At 57.2% G+C, this 11,655-nt stretch overlaps 1 protein-coding gene across 2 annotated transcripts; it reads right to left on the bottom strand.

Annotated features, from left to right (window-relative positions):
• Positions 1-8,752, bottom strand: SNAI3 (snail family transcriptional repressor 3). 2 transcript variants are annotated; one of them, XM_017859808.1, is made up of 4 exons: positions 8,604-8,752; positions 3,124-3,744; positions 832-1,016; positions 1-696 (listed from the first exon to the last, which is right to left on the bottom strand). In XM_017859808.1, exons 1-3 carry the CDS (start codon positions 8,677-8,679, stop codon positions 835-837), a joined length of 879 nt encoding a protein of 292 aa, XP_017715297.1. In that variant the 5' UTR covers positions 8,680-8,752; the 3' UTR covers positions 1-696; positions 832-834. The 2 variants fall into 2 exon arrangements, with proteins under 2 accessions (XP_017715297.1, XP_017715291.1); XM_017859802.1 differs by having other exon boundaries at positions 2-696; positions 815-1,016.
• Between the last annotated feature and the right edge of the window lie 2,903 nt (positions 8,753-11,655).

Below are 11,655 nucleotides of genomic sequence, written 5' to 3'. Positions count from 1 at the left end.
TGTCTCAGAGAGTTTCTCAGAGTCCCACCTCCTCCACAGAACCAGGGGATTGGCCAAGACTCAAAGCTTCGAAGAATGGAACATACAGGTGTGCAGAGACCATTTATTACCCCATGGCTGTTCTTGCCGGGGAAGTTGAGTGCCCTGAGATCCCAGCCCCTTGAGGCTCTGAACAGGACAAATCCCAGAGGCGCCCCGTCTCATCCCAACGCATCCGAACCACCAATTGTGGGCTCCCCCAGTCCTGCCCCATCTTCTGGAGAGTCTGGTGAGGGGGAGGGCGTGTGTACATGTTTGTGCACATGCGCATAGATGTGTGACACGGGACAACTTGTCCTAGACCCCAAACCAAAGGCTGGCAGGGGCCAGCTGAGAGGTAGTTGTGCCTACTGAGGAAGGACTACACGGCCGTGCTCACTGTAAGTGCGAACTGTTCATTTCTGCTGCAAGGGAACGAGGCAGCCTTGCAAGTCATCTGGCAGCAGTGCCGGCCCATGCTGGTGACCACCTCCCCAAGGCTCTGACTCCTGGAAGGGCAGACCCAGAGACCTGACCACATTGAAATGGAACCATGGCTCTTGTTCTGATGAAAGTCTTCGCTGGGAGAGGAGTCTTCTCTGAGTGGGCTCCGTGAGGTGGGAGGCCTGGGTGAGTGTCCTCCGCCCCGGTGGCCCCGCTGGATGTCTTTGGTTCTGACTGGACACAGATATGGAGGATGCACCAAGTGTGAAGCCAGGCCCTGCCCTCCCAGACTCCCAGCTCCTCTGGCGGCAGGGGGGACACCAGCTCTCAGGGCGAGGACCATCCCTCCTACCTGCACCGACTACGTGCCTCTCAGGGGCCTGGGCAGCAACCAGACTCCTCGTGCCGCACCAGGAGGGACATGCGGGAGAAGGTCTTGGCACAGCGCTGGCACTGGTACTTCTTGGTGTCCGAGTGCGTTTGCAGATGGGCCCGAAGGTTGGAGCGGTCGGCAAAGGCCCTGCTGCAGTGCGAGCAGGCATAGGGTTTCTCCCCTGGGGGAGGAAGAAGGGGGCCGGTGACACCATGGAAGGTGGCCTGAAGGCTAAAACACCCACTGTGACCATCAGTGGATACTCCCATCCCTTCCCTACAAATGCTCACAGCCTGAGCACCCAGGGTTGAGCTGTGTGGGGACGGGGTGGCACGTCACACCTGGGCGAGACACACCTGAAGACCCTCTGAGAAGCACAGGCGGCCACAGGCTTTAGATCTCCTAATGTTGCTGCAATAGCCCTCCCGGGGGCCTCAGCCACTGGAAGAGGACGGGGGAAGCACTGGGGGCCTCTGGCAGCTGTTCCTGGCCACTGACAGGCAAGTGGGGAGGGTCTGGCCAGCTCCAGCAGAATCCAGAGCAGGGGTAGAGCTGGGGACTTCGAGGAGGCAGCATTTAGGAGCCACCTCCCATCAGGACAACATGGGGTCTGGACAAAGTCCTGTTTGAACCTTGGCCCAACACCTGTAAAGGGAAGGGCGACTGGGAATCGTGTCCATTCCTGTAGCCCCATAGAGTCCTGAGAGACCCCAGCCTGCAGCCCCTGAAGGGCCCAGAGCACCTGCATTCCTGCTGGTGGGACACCAGGCATGCTCCTAGCCAGGCCAGCCTCCTGCAGGGCCTCCCCACACTCCTCACTCCCAGGCTGAGGGCACCAAACCCCAGGGCCCTTTGGCCTGGAAAGGGGGTGTGGGGGGTCTCCTCATCAAAGGGTTGAGAAAAACCGGAAAGGATTTCCTGGAGACCTGGAAAAGGCCTTCCCTCTGTCCTGCATCCAGGTGTGACTCAGAAGGTCCCAGTCACGAGTCATGATTTAGGGGGTAGGGAACCTCCAGTTAGAAAAAGCGTGAACTAGCTGGGCACAGTGGTTCATGCCTATAATCCCAGCACTTTGGGAGGCCAAGGTGAGAACACAGATTGAGCCCAGAAGTTCAAGACCAGCCTGGGCAACATAGCGAGACCCCCGTTTCTACAAATAATTTTAAATTGGCTGGGCATGGTGATGCATGTCTATGGTCCCAGCTACTCAGGAGGCTGAGGCACGAGAATCACTTGAACCCAGGCAGTCAAAGCTGCAGTGAGCTGCGATCAAACCACTGCACTCCAGCCTGAGCAAAAGAGACCCTGCCTCAGACCAAAATAAAAACAGAAGTGTGAACCTCTGGGCCTGATGTGGAGACTGAAGCTTATTCCTGGGGCCCTTTCTTCCTTTCTGTTTTTATTCTTTGCATGCTGAGGTTGACAGAAAGCCTGGGCAGAGGCTGTCGGCTGGCTCTTGGAAAGAGCAGGCCACTTTTGTATTTTAATGGCATTATTTTTTTGATTTTTTTTTTTTGAGACAGAGTCTCACTCTGTCACCAGGCTGGAGTGTAGTGGCACCATCTTGGCTCAATGCAACCTCCACCTCCTGGGTTCAAGTGATTCCCCTGCCTCAGCCTCCCGAATAGCTGGGATTACAGGTGTGCAGTGCCACGCCCGGCTAATTTTTGTATTTTTAGTAGAGACAGGGTTTCACTATGTTGGCCAGGCTGGTCTCGAACTCATGACCTCAGGTGATCCACCCACCTCAGCCTCCTAAAATGCTGGGATTATAGGTGTGAGCCACCATGCCTGGCCGGTTTTTTGTTTTGTTTTGTTTTGAGTTGAGTTGGGGTCTTGCTCTGTTGCTCAGACTGTAGTACAGTGGCATGACCACAGCTCACTGCAGCCTCAACCTCCTGGGCTCAAGTGATCCTCCTGCCTCAGCCTCCTAAGTAGCTGGGCCTACCAGCAGGTGCCACCACACTCAGCTAAGTTTCTATTTTTAGTAGAAACTGGAGTCTTGCTGTGTTGGCCAGGCTGGTCCTGAACCCCTGACCTGAAGTGATCCTCCCGCCTCAATCTCCCAAAGTGCTGGGATTACAGGCGTGGCTCCTATAATGGCCCCTACTGACACCTGGACTTTGGACTTTTGGCCTCTAGTCTGTGGTCTGTGGGACTCTGTACAGATAAGTCAGGAGGCAGAAGCTGAATTGTTTATAAAATCACCCCTTCTCCTTTTCTAACTCCCACAGCCCTCCCTCTTGCCCCAGCCCATACCATCCTTGCAGACCTTCACCCTGTCCTACCTGTGTGGGTGCGGACGTGGCCCTGCAGCAGCCAGGGCCTGGAGAAGGCCTTTCCACAGATCTTACAGGTGCAGGGCAGCGTGTGGGTGCGGATGTGCATCTTGAGGGCGCCCAGGCTGGTGTACTCCTTGTCGCAGTACTTGCAGGTGAAGACGCGCCCCGCCTGCAGGTGGCAGTGCAGCTGCTGGTGCCTGGCCAGCCCGGCCAGGGTGTGGTAGGGTTTGTGGCAGTGGAAGCATTGGAAGCCGCCGGGGGCTCGGGGCGTCCGCTCAGCCCCAAGCAGTTTTTCTGGAGCCCCGTGCCCGTCTGGGCCCAGGATTGGGGACCACTGTGTGGGCAGCACCAGCAGTGGGGACAGGTTGAGGTGGTTCAGGCTGTCTTTGAGGGGTACAGTGGGGGCCCGGCTGGCCCAAGGGTCGACCCGGCTGACTTCCAAGGCGTCCGGCCCAGAGGCCCCCAGAGCTTCCTCGATCCGTGGAAGGAGGGGCAGGGAGATGCAGGCGATGGCTGAGGAGCCATCCCAGGGCTGGGGAAGGTCACCGGGCACAGAAGGGGCCTCCTTGTCTTGGGGGAGGAAGGGCACCACCAGCCCCCCACAGGCAGAGCAGGCACCATTGATTTCTAGAGGGGTGGAGGGGAGAGAATACACAGATGAAGACTGAGTCCCCAGCGCTTTGTGTTTCCAACTCTGATTCGTGGGCCCAATTCCAGCCCATCAGCAGCCTGGCATGGGAGGTGTAGCTGGGAGCCCGCATGCAGACCCAGCTTGCAAGGGAGCTGGCGGTGCTGTGCAGGGAAGTGACAGCATGGCCAGGAGTGGAGTCATGTAGAAGAAGGCCCCGCGGTCTAGAGAGTGAATCTTACTTCCTCTTTAAACACAAAGAAACATCTGACAGGACCGTTCGTGGTCAGGAACATGAAACAGGCCTCGTGGGTAAAGGAGGGCCCTTTACGCCTTGGCTGGGCGGGTCCCTCTGATGAGTGTCCCCCCCGCCGCCCCCGCAGAGGGGTACGAGCCTGGGCCGGCATCCTCCAGGCGCCCACGCAGCACCCATAAGTCAGACGCTTGGCAGCAAGGAGCTGGCTGAGTGTAAAATCAGCCCCCTCGTAACTAATCACCCTCCACTCACCCAACAATTACCCCTCGGGCATCTCCTTTTGTGGATAATGAGGCAGTGAGCTCAGAAGCCTCCCTGACCGCTGACCAGTGCCCACTCTGCTGTGCTCTCAAGGCAGCCGAGCCACATGGCTGGGGTGCTCTGGCCCAGGCTTTCAGAATTGCCCCTGGCTGGGCTCCTCCCCAGGACAGTGGTTCCCGAATTTGGGGGCCGGCACACCACACACCACATGGTTGGTCCACTTAAGGGTAGCAGCCCCCAAATAAACAGGTTAGTCTGCAGGCAAGAGTTAAATTCTGTATTTCCCCAAAGCCAAAACCTCCCAACAGCCCTCAATCCCTTTCTTACTCTAGATGTGTTAAAATAGATCTCTGGCTCTGTTTCTACCTCCATGCTGAGGCTTTGGGTAGAGAAAGATGGCCCATAGAATGGGAGAAAATATTTGCAAATCAGACTTTTGGATCAGGAATTGCATCTAGAACACTAGAACATATAAAGGATGTTAGCAAGTCAACAATAAAAAGACAACTAATACAATTTCAATATGGGCAAGGGATTCTTTTTTTTAAGATGGAGTCTCACTCTGTCGCTAGGCTGGGGTGCAGTGGCGCGATCTCTGCTCACTGCAACCTCCGCCTCCTGGGTTCAAGAGATTCTCCTGCATAACTGGGACTACAGGCGCCCTCCACCACACCCGGCTAATTTTTTGTATTTTTTAGTAGAGACAGAGTTTCACCGTGTTAGCCAGAGTGGTCGCAATCTCCTGACCTCGTGATCCACCCGCCTCAGCCTCCCAGAGTGCTGGAATTACAGGCATGAGCCACCGCACCTGGCCTTTTTTTTTTTTTTTTTTTTGAGACAGAGTCTTGCTCTGTCACCCAGGCTGGAGTGCAGTGGCATGAATTCGGCTCACTGCAAACTGCAACCTCCACCTCCCAGATCCAAATGATTCTCCTGCCTCAGCCTCCCAAGTAGCTGGGACTACAGGTGTGCACCACCATGCCTGGCTATTTTTTTCCCCAGATGGAGTCTTGCTCTGTCACCCAGGCTGGAGTGCAGTGGCACTATCTTGGCTCATTGCAACCTCTGCCTCCCAGGTTCAAGCAATTTTCCTGCCTCAGCCTCCTGAGTACCTAGGATTACAGGCACGTGCCATCACGCCTGGCTTATTTTTGTATTCTTAGTAGAGACAGGGTTTTACCATGTTGGCCAGGCTGGTCTCGAACTCTTGAACTTGTAGATCTGCCTGCCTCAGCCTCCCAAAGTACTGGGATTACAGGCATGAGCCACCGCGCCTGCCCCACCCCACCTTTTTTTTTTTCTTTTTGAGATGGAGTCTCACTCTCGTCGCCCAGGCTGGAGTGCAGTGGCGCGATCTCAGCTCACTGCAACCTCTGCCTCCTGGGTTCAAACGATTCTCCTGCCTCAGCCTCCTGATAGCTGGGATTACAGGCACCTGCCACCATGCCTAGCTAATTTTTGTATCTTTAGTAGACACGGGTTTTTGCCACATTGGCTAGACTGGTCTCAAACTCCTGGCCTCAAGTGATCTGCCCATCTCAGCCTCCCAAAGTGCTGAGATTACAAGCGTAAGCTACTGCACCTGGCCTGGGCAAGGAATTTGAATAACTGTTTCTCCAAACACAATACACAAATGGCCAATGAACACATGCAAAGATGCTCAATGCCATTAGCCGTCAGGGAAGTACAAATCGCAATCACAGTGAGATGCTCACACCCAGTAGGATTGACAAAAATAGACAATAACAAGCACTGTGAGGATGAGGAGAAACAGGGAATTCAAGGGAACATCTCCCATCTGCTACTCTCTCCTGACCTGACCTTCTCCCACCCTCAGTTTTCCTAATTACAGAGTCATCAGGTTTCTGTCCACCCAGAAGTAAGGGCAGTGACAGGATAAGAGGCAGCGTCCAAGAGAGTTCTGGGGAGACAGCACAGGGGAGCCCCGGGTTTCCCGGCTTTGCTGGGGCCAGTCACCATTTCTTGTCTCCATCTCTAAGACATGGCTACCTTTCTGCCTCCAGGCATTGTCACAGAGCCAGGACCCTGTTTGTGGGCCCAGTGGCTGAGCCCAGAGGCAGGACAGGGCAAGAGACAGTCTCGCCCATCAGGCTGACCATGTGTTTCTGCTGGGATTTTTAAATGCTTTCCCAATACTCTCTGGGTTTTGTTTGCTTTTTTTTTCATTCTGCAGTCCAGATCCTGGGGAGAAGAAACTGTTTTGTTTTGAGACAGAGTCTCACTCTGTCACCCAGGCTGGAGTGCAGGGTGTGATCGCGGCTCACTGCAACCTCCATCTCCCGGGTTCAAGCGATTCTCCTACCTTAGCCTCCCGAGTATCTGGGATTACAGGCACCCGCCAGCACACCTGGGTAACTTCTGTATTTTTAGGAGGGATGGGGTTTCGCCATGTTGGCCAGGCGAGTTTTGAACTCCTGACCTCACGTGATCTGCCTGCCTTGGCCTCCCAAAGTGCTGAGATTGCAGGCTTGAGCCACCACACCCAGTTGAAGAGACTGTTAAGTACGTTGCTGGCTTCAGGGGTTCCCTGGGGAGCCATAGAAGGAGAGATTGAGAGGCCCCAAACCCCAGCACCTCAGGTCTATCCTGGGGTAACATCTTGGCAGAAAGTCGCCCAGGGCTCCCTGGCTGTCAGAAAGCCATGCAGCTGGGGCTACAGTGAGGAGGGAAGCAGGGGCAGGAAGCAGAGAGCACTGTGGGCAACAAGGCTACTCATGACAGTTGGCCGCTGGGCCCAGCACAGCTACCCAGATTTGCACACTCGGATGGACCCTAAACAACACTTTGAAACTTGCAACTATGACCCATGTAAATTCCATTTTCCATCACATCTGTAGTTACATGTGCATCACATACACATAACTGAAGCCAGTGTCCTTCACCATGAGCCAGGCACTCCAACAGTTTCTGCTCTATTTTATTTTACAAAATTGTTGGTGGTGACTCATGGAACTGATTTCTTTTTTTTTTTTTTTTTTTCTGAGACGGAGTCTGGCTCTGTCGCCCAGGCTGGAGTGCAGTGGCCGGATCTCAGCTCACTGCAAGCTCCACCTCCCGGGTTTACGCCATTCTCCTGCCTCAGCCTTCCAGGTAGCTGGGACTCCAGGCACCCACCACCTCGCCCAGCTAGTTTTTTTTTTTTTTGTATTTTTTAGTAGAGACGGGGTTTCACCATGTTAGCCAGGATGGTCTAGATCTCCTGACCTCGTGATCCGCCCGTCTCAGCCTCCCAAAGTGCTGGGATTACAGGCTTGAGCCACCGCGCCCAGCAGAACTGATTTCAAAATGCACATTTGAAAAGCATGGTCTTAGCTGGCACCTCCTGGTGGCAGCCTGGGCCTCGGGTGTGGGTCCTGGTGGGATCCCCCCCTGCACCCAACTCTGGGTTCTGAGCTGGGATAAAGGCCTCTTGGGGGTGTTGCTGGGGGCCCCTGCCCCAGCAGTGCCCTTCCTGCTCTCTCCCACCGGCCACAGAGCGTGAGTCCTGACCACTGCATCTGCCGGCGCCCCTCAGTGGGTCTTTGTCCCAAGAAGCTGCCAAGCCAGGTGGGGACTGCTCTCACCGCCCGTGTGGCAGGCTGTCCTCTGAAGGACACAGTCCTCTTCTCTCGTGTCCCTAAGCCTAGCAGGCAATGGGAATGAACGGACAGCCCAGTTGCTGGGTACCCATCTCCCCAGGCGAGCCAGTGTGTGGAGGATTGCAGCCCTTTAGCCCAGCCTGCCCAGGCAAGGATGAGCAAGAGGGCTTCTGGGGTGAGGGGAGGTGGGGGAGGGAGGCCGGCTCCGGGAGGAGGCTCACCTGAACTGAATGCAGGAGGGGCAGTGCCTTTGCACCGGAAAGAGCCCATTAGTCCTCCTCCTCCCCATCCCCTGTGCTCACACCCTCAGTCAGCATGCGCTGGGGGTCCCTCAGCCGGGCCACCCCAGACGGCCCTCCCTCCCTCCCACTACCCCGCGACCCCTCCCAAACGTGTGTGCTAGGAAGATGACTGCAGGGTCCCTTCAGCTGGGGCTGCAGTGGCGGGGACAGGCGGCCGCATTGAAGAGGTGAGTTCCAGGGAGACTTCGGGGCTTAGAAAGCTTCTCCAAGTTGGGAGAGAACCCCCCGCCCTGCCGGAGGCGGGGCTCAGTGCCCTGAAGTGGAGGCGCCCGTGGGCCACCTACCTTCCTGCAGCCGCAGCCGCTGCGCAGAGGCGCTGGCTCCTTCTCCTCCCACCTGGGACAGGGGTCCCCCCACCCCCCGCTCCCAGGGGCCTCTCTCTCTCCCCCGACCCGCAGGGTCGAGTCCCGGGAGGGGCTCGGGGATCAGGTAGCCGGTACCTCTCTGCGTCTCCAGCCGCCGGTAGTTGGGGACCCTGTGGCTGGAGTGCGTTTTCACCAGGAAGGAGCGCGGCATGTTCCCCTCCCGGGCGGCAGGGGCGAGCCCGGGTCCCGACTGCTGAGTCCGCGGGCGCTTGCGGGCAGCGCCCGGCCCGGGCAGGTGCGGAAGGGGTCAGGCTCATTAGCATAGCGCGCCGCCTCCGCCAACCAGCGCCCGGCACGAGTGGGGCGGGGCCACGGGGCGGAGCTGAGGGCGGGGCGGGGCCGCGGGCAACACGCCCAGGACAGGTGCGCGGGCGGGCGGGGCGGGGAGCGCGTGGCCACCGGTGTCCTCCCCACGGGACTTCTCTGGCGCGCGCGCCGCCGAGTCACACACCGACCCCTCGGGCCTGGCCGCCCCCTCGCCGTGAATGAAAGGGCAGAGTTCAAAGCTGAGTGGAAACCGAACTGGGTTCTAGTTCACACAGCGTGGAAGCATCGGCCGAGCCTAGTCCTCGGAAAACCCTTGCTCAGGGGGATGACGCCCTCTCCACGGCCTCAGCTCCCCATCCCTTCTGCAGAAGCACACGGCAGGATTGATGGGCAGAGCCCAGGAAGTCCGAAGCTGACCCCACTGACCAGCCCTAGTGGCGGCCCAGGGTCAGTGCCCTGGAACAGGCCAGGGACCGGTGGCCTGGGGACAGTGGCCCTTTCTGGGTGGGCTGCAGTCTCCGAAGCCTCCCCCGCTGGAGACAGCCCTTTAGGAGTTTGCCCAGTGCCTCCAGAAAGCTCTTTTTTGGGGTGACAGAGGACTTGGCCTGCAATTCTGGAATTCCCAGGGGGTCAGACATGGTTACGGGAAGGTTAGTAAAACTGGCTAATCACATGAATTCTGCAACAGCTGCACGTGTGACCTGGGCAAGCCGTTTCCCTCCTTTGTGGTCCTGTAGAACCCTCCGGGCCATAAAGAGCTGGGAGCCGCTGTGTCCACTGTCTGGGTCTCTTTCGATGTGGACATCTCATAACGTTGGGGGCTAGGTGGGGCCATCTCAGGGCTGGCGTGCACATAGGGTGTTCATGGCTGTGCCGCCGGCCTGCCTCCCCAGCAGGGCTCCCACCTCAGAACTGGGTGCCCTTTGCCCGCTGTGAGCTGGGGGTGGGGAAGGTGGTGGGTGGTGAGTCCATGGACGCTCTGAGGGAGAGACAGCAGGGAGGAAGGCCAAGCCACAGCAGCGTCCCATGTCCCACATCCCACATCCAGGATGTGAAAATCTGGGATAGTATCAGACCCGCTTTCCCAATGAAAAAAAACAAGGCTGTGAGGCTGGGCTCAGCAGCTCACGGCTGTAATCCCAGCACTGTGGGAGGCTGAGACGAGAGAGTGCTTGAACCCAGGAGTTTGAGACCAGCCTGACAAACAAGATGAGACCCCGTTTCTACAAAAAAAAAAAAAATTGTTTTAATTAGCTAGGCGTGGCAACACCCATCTTCAGTCCCAGCTACTCAGGAGGCTGAGGAGGGAGGATTGCTTGTTGCAGTAGCCTCCAGGAGGTGGAGGCTGCAGTGGGCTATGATCACCCCACCGCACTCCAGTCTGGACAACAGAGCAAGACCCTGTCTCAAAAAATTAAAAAAAAAAAAAAGACCAAGGCCGTAGGAGGTTAGGATGCAGTGGGATTGGGACCCAACCACATTCCAGCTTGTCTGCCACTTGGTAAGGGGGAGTGGAAGGACAGGTGGGGGTGCCCCTGGAAGAAGGTGCCCGCCTCTCCTGCAACCACGGCCTGGCACCACCCTGCCGGGAGTGTGGATTTCAGAGGACACATGCCTGCCTTCTGCTTATTCACCTGTTCCTCGCCTGCAAAGTCTTCTATTTATAGCCTCCCTTCCTTCTCTCTCCCCCTCGCAGACACAGATAACGCGCGCAGACACCTGAGCCAAGCCTCCACCCACACCGTCCCTCCCCGCCCACCTACCCATTGTGTGGCCACCGGCCAAGCCCCAGCAAGTTTATTTCCTAATCCCAGCTAGAGCCTTGTGTTATTCAGGGCTGCTGTAGCCCTCCTGTGGAGAATGGCTGATCTCACCCTGGAAACGCCCCAGAGGGCCCACGAGCACCTTTGGGGTAGGGTCCTGGGGCTGCCACAACAACTTGCCCCCCAGGGACACTCCAGGTGGCCGCAGACTCACTCTTCAGCTGCGATACACAGGGCGGTGTCCAGGCTGGACCCAAGAAGGCCCCACAGAGGGAAAAATCAGTGTCGCCTTCCCACATGTGCAGCCTTGGGGCGGGGGTAGGGGCAGGGCAGCCGTCTCCATCCCTTCTGTGTCCTCTGTTCCTCAGTACTGGCAGCTTGGCTCTGGGGGTTGAACCTACGCACCCCTGCGGTGGGAAACCCACGGCCCACAGCCTGCTAGAGCCGCCCCCCCTGAACTGCAGCAGGTGACCCAGGTCCTCGCCCCCTTCCCTGGACGTCTAGGACATCGGGATGATGACTTGTGCTGGGTCCAGCAGCCCGGCCCCTCCCATCTGCCTCCATCAGACACCCAGGAGCGGTTTTCCAGTGAGGAGCCCACCCCAGGAACTGCTGGTCAGGGCAGAAATGGTTACAGTTCCATTTATATTGACATTTCCATCCTTCCTGTGCATGTCTTCCTGCTTTTCTGGTTTTACAGTGAATGTAACCACAGTGCCTGGAGATGTGCACACAGGTATCCATCGAGGGAGACATCTCTGTCACCATTGACTGCTGTTTTGAGACGGAGTCTCACTCCAACCTCCGCCTCCCGGGTTCAAGCAATTCTCCTGCCTCGGCCTCCCAAGCAGCTGGGATTACAGGTGTGCACCACCATGCCCAGCTAATTTTTGTATTTTTAGTAGAGACTGGGTTTCACCATGTTGGTCAGGCTGGTCTTGAACTCCTGATCTCAAGTGATCGGCCCACCTCGGCCTCCCAAAGTGCTGGGATGACAGGCGGGAGCCACTGCTCGTTTTTTACTGATAGGGCTTTATGACCCAAACCTTGGAAACCCTGACTCCAAGTTAGAACATGGTCTCTGAGAGCTAGACCAG

Source organism: Rhinopithecus bieti, unplaced genomic scaffold (assembly GCF_001698545.2).
Source record: "Rhinopithecus bieti isolate Rb0 unplaced genomic scaffold, ASM169854v2 scaffold_1618, whole genome shotgun sequence".
Taxonomy (NCBI): domain Eukaryota; kingdom Metazoa; phylum Chordata; class Mammalia; order Primates; family Cercopithecidae; genus Rhinopithecus; species Rhinopithecus bieti.
This window is presented reverse-complemented; position numbering and strand designations above follow the sequence as displayed.

What these genes read in the sequence shown, in the direction of transcription:
- SNAI3 (XM_017859808.1), bottom strand. Translation starts at nt 8,679, where the DNA reads ATGCCGCGCTCCTTCCTGGTGAAAACGCACTCCAGCCACAGGGTCCCC. An exon ending in GCGGCTGGAGACGCAGAGAG is followed by an intron (nt 3,745 to 8,603) that starts GTACCGGCTACC and finishes CCACCCCTCTAG; the next exon opens with AAATCAATGGTGCCTGCTCT. An exon ending in CCACGTCCGCACCCACACAG is followed by an intron (nt 1,017 to 3,123) that starts GTAGGACAGGGT and finishes TTCCTCCCCCAG; the next exon opens with GGGAGAAACCCTATGCCTGC.